Source organism: Gloeophyllum trabeum, assembly GCF_000344685.1.
Source record: "Gloeophyllum trabeum ATCC 11539 unplaced genomic scaffold GLOTRscaffold_00020, whole genome shotgun sequence".
In the NCBI taxonomy this organism is placed as follows: Eukaryota; Fungi; Basidiomycota; class Agaricomycetes; order Gloeophyllales; family Gloeophyllaceae; genus Gloeophyllum; species Gloeophyllum trabeum.
In genome coordinates this window covers 143498-152836 of record NW_006920429.1, presented here as the reverse complement: position 1 = coordinate 152836, position 9339 = coordinate 143498, and the positions used below count along the sequence as shown (strand labels likewise).

The 9339-nt window shown below is 52.9% G+C and overlaps 2 protein-coding genes across 2 annotated transcripts; both read right to left on the bottom strand.

The window, feature by feature from the left end:
• Positions 1-6: 6 nt before the first annotated feature.
• GLOTRDRAFT_133872 (uncharacterized protein) lies at positions 7-375 on the bottom strand (the record flags this gene model as incomplete). Its single annotated transcript, XM_007872847.1, has 1 exon — positions 7-375. A coding segment is annotated over one exon (369 nt), but the record flags the coding sequence as incomplete, so codon positions are not given.
• A 6626-nt stretch (positions 376-7001) lies between these two features.
• Positions 7002-9060, bottom strand: GLOTRDRAFT_133871 (uncharacterized protein; the record flags this gene model as incomplete). The annotated part of the gene is made up of 9 exons (XM_007872846.1): positions 7002-7076; positions 7129-7248; positions 7300-7632; positions 7686-7847; positions 7904-8017; positions 8074-8142; positions 8202-8660; positions 8715-8840; positions 8893-9060. The coding sequence occupies 9 exons, from the start codon at positions 9058-9060 to the stop codon at positions 7002-7004; spliced, it is 1626 nt and encodes a 541-aa protein (XP_007871037.1).
• Between the last annotated feature and the right edge of the window lie 279 nt (positions 9061-9339).

Below are 9339 nucleotides of genomic sequence, written 5' to 3'. Positions count from 1 at the left end.
AGTGACGCCGAAGGTAAGGCGCATAAAGTCCTTCATGGACACTGGTCCAACTCGTAGCCTTGATGCCTCACCGCCGGCCTCTGTCTTCAATGTCGCCAGATCGACGTCTTGACTCTGGAGTTTTCGAGAGGCGAGCGGCCGGTTCGATGGAAGAGAGACCGGCGTATTGAATACATGAACAGGAGGTTGGGTCCCAGTGGGAGTGCGAGGGCGTCCGTCGTCGTTGGCAGTGTCGGCAGCAGGTGGAGTGGCACCGAGATCGCGCGAGGGAGGAGACGCCGCCGCCACGGGAAGGTCATCGTCGTCCAATAACGGTGGAGCCGGAGACGCAGGGGGAGGTGTATCGGGAGGGGGAGTTGGGGCAGGTTCAGACATTAGCGTGGTAGCGATCTTCAGAACGGAAGAGGATGCGACAAGAGGCCACAGTCACCCACCGAGCTTTTAAAGTCGCTGGAGTTGCAACTCCGCTGTTCATTGTCCATTCTATTCAGTGATTCTTTGTGGCTTGTCTCTACACGTGTAGATGAAGGCCGTGGCCGGTCAGTACGGGAACGTGGTGTGGCGGAAAAGAGATGTGTATTTCTCACGTCCCCGCGTCCAAACGTGTCACGTGACAGTTGTCACACCGCCAGCCCCGCAGTCACCAGTGTGGCTGGCGTGGACGTGACAGCCATTTGCAGGTCGATGGGCCCACTTTTTGAAAATCATTTACGGACCACGTCGGACAAGCAATTTCAAGTCCCCGAGAGACAGAAATCAGACCATCTGGACTTCTCTACCTTCTTCCGACGTCCCTGGCACCCACTCCGACCATACGTGGTTTTCTGAATTGATGGTCTATCGATCTGCAAGCGGCTGGAATGCCTTGTTCGTCGCTTATTCCTGATTAAAGCGCTGAAACAATGATCACTTTTATGGTAGTCTATATGAGCAGAATAGGCTCGCCAACTTCCGACATGTTGTTCGCAGAACTGTTGAATTCGTCGACCCCATCGCAGACTTAACGAATTCCAACGTAAATCTATTGGTTACGTTATATATTGTAATGCGCCCAATCAGCAGCATACGATACGATGAAACATGGGACCGGAACGGTCATGTCACAAAGCAAGAGCATAATATGTGGAACGCCTAGGTCACTCATAATCCGGAAGCAGGACCTGGCATGGGGCCAATCAGACTTCGTTAATGGTAGAGCATGTTTGATTGCAGATATCAAGTGGACTTCTAATTTCGTGGCACAATGATTTCATTGTAATTGTTCCACACGCGGCCTATCATCATACATGTGCTGCGAGCATCCTTCCATCATATATTCCATTGCCTTTACGACTATATCGAGACAGGCCTGGAATCACCCTTAGTGCCGGATTATCCTGTCCCTGATCCAGACGATCCTCGTCTCGAGAGTGTGCTGGGCAGTATAAACTGGCGTGGATGGCAAGGTCCGGTGCCCGCCATACAAAACACGGAGTTCGATTCGCACAAGCCAGCAGGACAAAGAACATGTTATGTTCCTCATCTCTTCGCATGCACGAGGGCCACACTGTGAACATGTTATCGAACAGGACAAAAGACACGACACAGATAGTCTCCACCACTCAGAACCTATGACTACAAACACCGCCTCCGCCGTGCAATCCACCCAGCCCCACTGATCAGAAGCGCAAACGCACGCAGGTTCGCCATTTCCGAGGTGTCAGGCATGTATATCATGCGGAGGGCAGGACTTATTGGGCCGTTTGCCTGCAATATTCCTCGCAAACACGCCAGTGCCTGCTGCTGCCCGTGGAAGTAGTTCAGTGAGGCGGTCGAGTGATAATCCCAGCGATAAGCCCGAGAGGTGGATGGGGAGGTAGCCTGCGTGCAAACATTAATGTATTCGAGGTAATCCCGAGCTAGAGTCATCGGGATACATGTTTATTTAAGGAAAATGCAATGGTGGCTGGTCTCGACATTGCGTATAAACTATGGGCCCTCGAAGAGCACTATGCAATATAGAGACTCCAGTGACCTAGCAAGTTCCATCCATGAGGCGACGATGCACTAGATATTGACGCAAGCCCCATGACGATGCAAATGGTGTGGAAGTCGCAGTGCCCGTGCTTTTCTACACTCGTCGTCGGCTAAGATGAAAAAGAAGACATGCGGAGTTGCATTTGTCCACGAACATGAATGCATGCGAGCACACTCGCCTGACATCTGACGCTTACAGAACTTTCACTTAGGTCCCTGGGACTCAGGCTGAACACGAAGGTCCGAGCACGCTCTCATGGATGAATCTAGTATGTAGGTCACCTTGAGACCTTGCACGGCAAAACTTTTAGCGCTCTACGAGGACACCACCTGAGATGCACAGCTTACGTGAACGCAGAGCAGGCACAAGGAAGTGGCAACGTTATTGGTAGAGCACGTCACAAGGTTAGGGTTCCCTTTGGGTTCCCTGATGGGTGCTCCAGCAGCATCCACCCTTTGCTCTCCTCCCACCCGAGCCCGCAATGTCCTCAGAGAAAGTGAGATACCGCGACGGCCTGGAGAGCGTGCGTTCCACGCAACCACCCCCCACTGTCGAATACAAGAGCGAGGTCCGGCGGGAGATGAGCTTGTTTGGAGTTTTGGGGATATCGTTCTGCGCAGTTGGAATCTGACGTGGATGAGCAGTGCGTTCCAGACGGGGCTGTTTTCGGGCGGGCCGTTGGGGTTGTGGTGGAACGTGAGTGGTTTCTTTTCTGGTGCTGTCGTGGGTGCAGGGAGTGATACTAGTAGGTGATGCGGATGTGTGTAAATATGCAGTGTGTTCATGCTGCTCACTGCACTATGTCTTGCGGAGATTTGTACTGCATAGTGAGTGATATGTGTTCAGAGTATTTTCGGCTGTAAGTAAAAGCTGGCTACACGCAAGCGCCGTAATGTAAACTCTGCACGGGGTGGATATACTCGATCGACATGGTCTTCACTGGCACCTCGGGAAATCTCAGGCAAGTATTTGTATCGCCCCTTACTGCACCCTCTCGAGACTGATATGATCATACCGTTCGTATGCTCAAGCGTAGCGCTATGCCTTGCGTCGCTAGCCGACCTTGGCCAAGGTAGGACCTTGACGGGAGTGTTATTGCTTGGTGCGTGAATATTTATTAATACGATTGCCACCAAGACGATTGAAGGGATGAGTGCGTTTGATGTTTGGTAGACGGTAGGAGGGCCGTTCGTCCTCGTGATACCGCTCCTCGTGAAAGCACCTGCAATGGTACGTACGCGCTACCTCCCAATTCACGCGAATGGTATGCGGATGAGTCGCGCGCGTAGAACTCGGCGGGATCCGTATTCACCGACTTCGAAAAGTATGCCCATCTAACCCTCATCTGCGGTCACAATTATAGCCATCTAGAACATGTACTGTCGGGATGTACCATGGAGACATCCGAACAGCTGTATCTAACCCCAGTATGGCTCTCTTAGTCCGAGTGAACGCTCTCAAGCAGAAATTTGATTCCCATCTGACACCGGTGCGTCATGCGTACATCCTGACATATAACGCGCCGTACAGCCTGACTCATCCACGCGCCCTTGTTCTTGCAGAAGTAGCCTCACTCGATTTTCCACTCCTTGTCTCCCCGCGTTATCGATAAACGCCAGAGTGCCTTGTATTGTAGTGAACTTGCTCTGAAACGCACGGAGAGCCTCGGCCTCGGTTCGGGTGATCGAGACGCGCCAACACCGCTGTTCCACGGCGTCTATCCTCACTTCATCTCCGGCGCTTGGAAGCTAGTCAAAAATGAGCATGAACCCGTTGCTTAGCACTCGAACGCAGCACAAGTGATGTGGACATCCTGACATATTGCGCTCCGGACAGCTTGACTCATACATGCACCCTTGTTCTTGGAGGAGCAGCGTCACTCGACGTTTCAGCTCATCGCTTCCGGCGTCATCGATAAACGCTAGCGTGCCTTGTACTGCAGGTAAACTTGCTCTGAAACGCGTGAAGGGCCTCGGCCTCGGTGCAGGCAATCACGAAACTTCCCTGCTCCGATATGCGTTTTGTGCTGTCAATCTCGCTGTCATCTCCGAGGCCTGCAGGTCGACTAGCAAATACCGAATTTCCTCAAACCAAAACACAACACTGGCTCGCTTCCCGTAGCTGTGAGTAAGATATGAACATAACGTTCTGACTTGGCTCATGACGACTGCGTGACCCTTCTGCGCCCCCTTGTTCCTGGACGATCCCTTCCGCGACTCGTCAAACTGCCCCGTCTCTGCCGTGTCACTGATCGCCTTAGCGGAAACGTATTGGCTCTCAAACGCAGAATAGGCCTCTGCTTGGATGCAGACAACCCCAGCTGTAGTATCCCCTCGATCTCCATCTCGTCTCCGACTCGGAGGCCAAGTCACCTAACTCCCTCGAGCCGAGTCGAGCGCGGCCTTCCCTCGCTTCCGTACGCGGCCCGACAGACGTGAACCTTCTAACTGCATGTCAGCACCCTCGCGACTCCTCCGCCCGTCATAGCCCGGCCAAGTGCCCAGTTCTTGCTTGACGTATCGACGGAGCACGTCGTCCTGAAAATCGATTTCCATGAAACGTCGGGGAGCAGACGACCCGAAGTTCGTCAGTGCCCACACCTTCACCTCCGCGGCTTGGGGGCCTCGCAATTGCTCCTACCTCGCCCCGGCGTTCCATGGCGTCATTTCCATGAAACGCCAGGACCATGAAGGGTTCGAAACTCTAGACACATGGAAAATGTTCATCGATCGAGATGCGTACATAGCGTACTTTGTTTCTGGGGTTTCGTCTCAGGACCGCGTCCTCTAGCGTCGATGGTCGATTGCAGCGGTAATATGAACGATATTTTTTGACCTGATCACGATTCACGAATGTCTCAGTAACACGAGGCAAGGTCAACACTCTCGCTTACAGGACAATCGAGGACCCACAATGTCCGAGATAATTGTTGGGCGAACACGTTGCGGCAGGGTATCAGTATCAGTGCGTTGGGAGATCTCATGTGCCTCACAGGTCGGCTAACACGTATGTTCTGATGTTATGAATCTTGAGGTGGACGGTGCGAGGGAGCGAGGCGGCGACCCCCACATATCGGGCGGTTATGTTTCCCCTGAGGTCACTGCGAGTATCGTGATCCCCTCTCTGAAATTGTGCTTTTGGACGTCACCCTCAGGGATCTGGTGCGCTAGAGGTGAGGCTTTGGCCACCAACAGCGTTCATGGCGACCTCGCGCTTGTGCTATACGCTTGCGGAGGATAATGAAATGCCTATGTGCGAGCGCTTTAGGGCTTTGGATAAGAATCAGGCGCCGTACTGTACCGATACGACCTTAGGCAACGCAACGGCTTATGTAATTTACCGTGGGAATGTGGCAGGTCAAGCAACGTCTCCGTCGGGACAAGGGACGCAACCTGCAGTTGCGCGTACTAACGTGAAGGTAATGCAATGTTGATACACTCCTCAGATAGATCTGAGGCTCAAATCGCTGAGAAGACTCAGAAGAAGCTTCAAGAGGGTTTCCAAAGCACCTGCGAATGAACTTGTTCATTTTTCCCCATTTAGCGCGGATTTAGGCTCCGGGGCCCCAAGCAACGAGGTGTCCGGGACACGGGACAAATCTCAAAAGAGGCAACGGCGACGGACCTCTCGGGACACGGGACGTTGCCTAAGGTCGTATCGGTACAGTATTTTGGCACTGGCATGTGGGTGTCGGTGCTCGTGGGATGCATCATCTCATGCACGTATATTGGCTCCGCCATTGCGGTAAGTGACGTTGCTGACCAGGTCTGCATCGCGACATTGACATCCTCGTGATTCGACGATATCTCATCTTCTGTGTCTGTAGCAGTCAACTCAAGCTATCTCCAACCGATAGCTGTTCGCACCTTCGGGCCCGAGTCGTGAGTCTCTACCACTTTCAGCAACGTGGCAGAATGACGACGCAACCTCTTACTCAGGTTTTCCGAGCGAGGGTCGTTCTCCCGTGGCCGTGACTCGTAGCATACTAATCCCAGTGCCCTTTCATTCGGCCCTCTCGTCCAGTCCTGGCAATTCCATACCCAGTCCCCTTTTCTAAGCTATATGTATTCAATTTTGTCCTCATCATTCTGCCTACCTCGTATCCCGTGGACTTGATAAAAATGAACTACGCTGTCCTCGCCATCGGAGTTGTCATGCTCATTGTGGCGTTCACGTGGCTCTACATTGGTCGATCCATGTTTGTGGGTCTTGTGAGAACGGTCGAGCGGGAGACATTTGATGAGGGTGATGACCAGCTCTTGCGAGTTATATGGGAGGCGCATCTATGACTAGTACTTGTATTTTGCCGGTCGACCGTGCATGGTTGAGGGCTATATAAGCTTACACTAGGCCAATTTCTTTTCCGCGGTAAACCGAGACATCGATTAGTCGGGATGTCAGGGGTCTTTACCTTCATCTTTTGAATTCGTTCTCAACGGTCAGAATATCGCCGACCGAACGGTCTTTCTCTCCGGATGCACCGTGCGGCGTGCCTTATCAGATGGGGAACAGAGTCATAAAAACCGATCCTACGTCCTGCCTCCTGTCATCCCTCAGACGGCTCAGGTGCTTGCCGACACCAGTTGTCTCCGGTCTCATCTTACTCGTTGCGACAGGAGCGCGATTCGAGATCTTTGGATGCATTAATTGTGAGGTTTGTACCTCTATTGTATATGACAGGCTGATGCTCTCATGGGTATCGAACACGACGGCCAAGTCGCATAACGATATTTCCATTGCAGTCAGAACCCTCAAATTGGACGGTCGTAAGCCACCCTAAAGTTGTGGCGGATACGAATAATATCATGCTCAGAGTCCGCGCCGTATCCATTCACCTCTCGCCACCCCCGATTCCTCTCTCAACGGCCGATCTCCCCGTCGACGATGAAACATCCTTCTCTCCTCACCGGTCCACGAATACTCCCGTAAAGTAGTTCCCCCTTTGCTCTATGCTCGTCAAGATAATGTTCTCCATCGGCGTCGGTTAGCGGTCGCACTCGCACACTCCAGACTGGTCGGATGGATGCCCTAGTTGCTGGCATACAGCTCGCCTCTGGGCCTATCACTAGGTGAGCAAGTCGACCGGTCCAGAAATATACGATATAGCTTACATCGCTTTCCCTACACCAACGCCCAAAATGTCGAGCAATCATCCGCGCCAAGTCCCGGACTCTGATCGTATCGTTGGTTTCGTTTAGATCGACGCGTATGGCCTGTCCGTGTTGTCGGTACTAAGGCTCGGTAAGTAACGATTTCTGCTATCGCGAGAGGACGAGACGTACTTTGAATTCGAGGACACAAGGCTGGTATTCGCCTTCGTATCTTTGCAACATTATGTCGTTTCGACGTCCCCACCCCTCCATGCTGTCTCCATCGAGCACATCGACGGACACGCCTTTAAATACACAGCGCTCTCGAATGGCTCTGTCTCTGACGCCAATCGAGATGATTCCTTCGATTCTTCTTCGCCTTTTTCGTTGTTTCGGCGGCGGGGCGTGGCGCGGCGCAACCCACGCTGCCCTCTCTGCCGTCGAGTGGGGCGGTCGATAGAAGCGAAAGACATACTGTCGCCCATAGGGGGTGGATTCACCCCATGATGACGATCCAGCGACTGACTGCGGGAGAGCTGAGACGCTCTCCCGTGGCTCTGTGGCTTGTTGTTCCGAACATGTGGTGAGTGGATTGTGTGAGCTCCGGGAGCCGCCGATTGACTCATTTCAGGTGTCAATGGTTGGAACTCCGGGAGTTGGTTATAGGGTTCATGGGTATTGCCAAGAGACCCTATCCCCTGTGCCGGCCATAATTGGCTCTGATCCATCACCGCGGCATGCTGGCGGGACACGATAGTCAGTACCTCGTGGACAACTCACGTAAGTCAGCTCGTACCTCCTCCGCCTCGTATAAAGGCTGTTGAAGCGAGGTAGTGGGATGCGCTGGCCACTTTCCGATAGGGATATACGACAAATCCTCCTGGGCTTCGTCTGCCTCAGGGACATACAACTAGGAGACCGATCATCAATATCCAAGGTTAGAAAATTGTGTAGGTGCGCTCGCACCTGATCTTCTCTATTAGTCCATGGGTCTGTGACGGCTGTGTACTCGGACTCTCCCAGATTTATGTCGAACTAAGACGACGCGCGGCTCAGTCCTGAAGGTAGAAGATCATTTAAGTGAGAGTTCGTACCGGATGATCTCCTGTATCCATCTCTAGATACGAATAAGCAAGCAATTCTCCGGTCTCTACCTCTCCCCACCCTTCCGCAGGCGTGATCCGTGGAGTGGAGAATGTTGATGATGTACTCCCGCCGCTGTGGCCATGCGTTACCGTTGATACGGGGGTGTCATACCCCTCAATTGGCTCTACTGCTCCGGTGCGGGTCCCGTCCTGTGGCTGTTCATATCCTGTTGGCTGGGCCGTAGACGATGACGGTGACCCGGTCAGGTCTCCGAAGCTAGTGGACGTGGACTCGGGGGTGGCATACACCTCGACCGCGTCCAATACTCCACGACGAGTCGATGAGATTGGCGGGTCACATATCAATGCTCGATGCGTGGATGGTGAGGTGGTGCGGTCACCATACGCAGGGGAAGTCGACAGTGTAGCGGCAGTCGATATGGCAGCAGATGGGCATAGCTGAGATGTCTTTCCAAGCTGTTAGTATCGATACCTTGTACAAGAATAGGTTAGTGCCCATACCTTCGCTTCTCCCCTCTCACCGAGCGCACCAGTCGACGTCGAGTATGGTGCAGTTGAACCGCTTGTAGAGACTGTGGTAGGCAAGCGCTCTACGAGTATATAGATGGATTGTTGTTGCTGATCGGTCTGCTCAAGCATTCGGTACTCTCATTGCCACAAAGTGGGTAAACTCTCGTACCTTGCCCCCAGCCCCTTCTACTAATGCATCGGCCAACGTAGAGTCCTCTGAGATTTTTGCACCCTCAAGTTTCGGCCATTCCTGGTGGCATGCAAGGGTGTCCCTCTCTCTGCCCTCGAAGTCGTAGTGGGGTGTGGCACTGGTTGAAGGCCGGGTGAAAGTAGGCATTCCGGATGCCTGAGGGTGCATAGTGTGCTGTAAATATCCAGTCAGTCGTTTCGCATGGATAATGGCGCGTCATGTAGCATGTCCGTATTAGACAAGATCATACCACATTGTGACGGACACTCGAGCCACACACGCTCTCCAATGTCTCCATGCGCTCCTGGTAATTGCAGGTGGCCTGGATCTGGGGTGGTAGTGGCTGAGAGACGAAGGAAAATGAGAGAGCAGAAGATCATAGAATAATGGTACGCTTACAACTTCCATCGTATTATATTCCATATT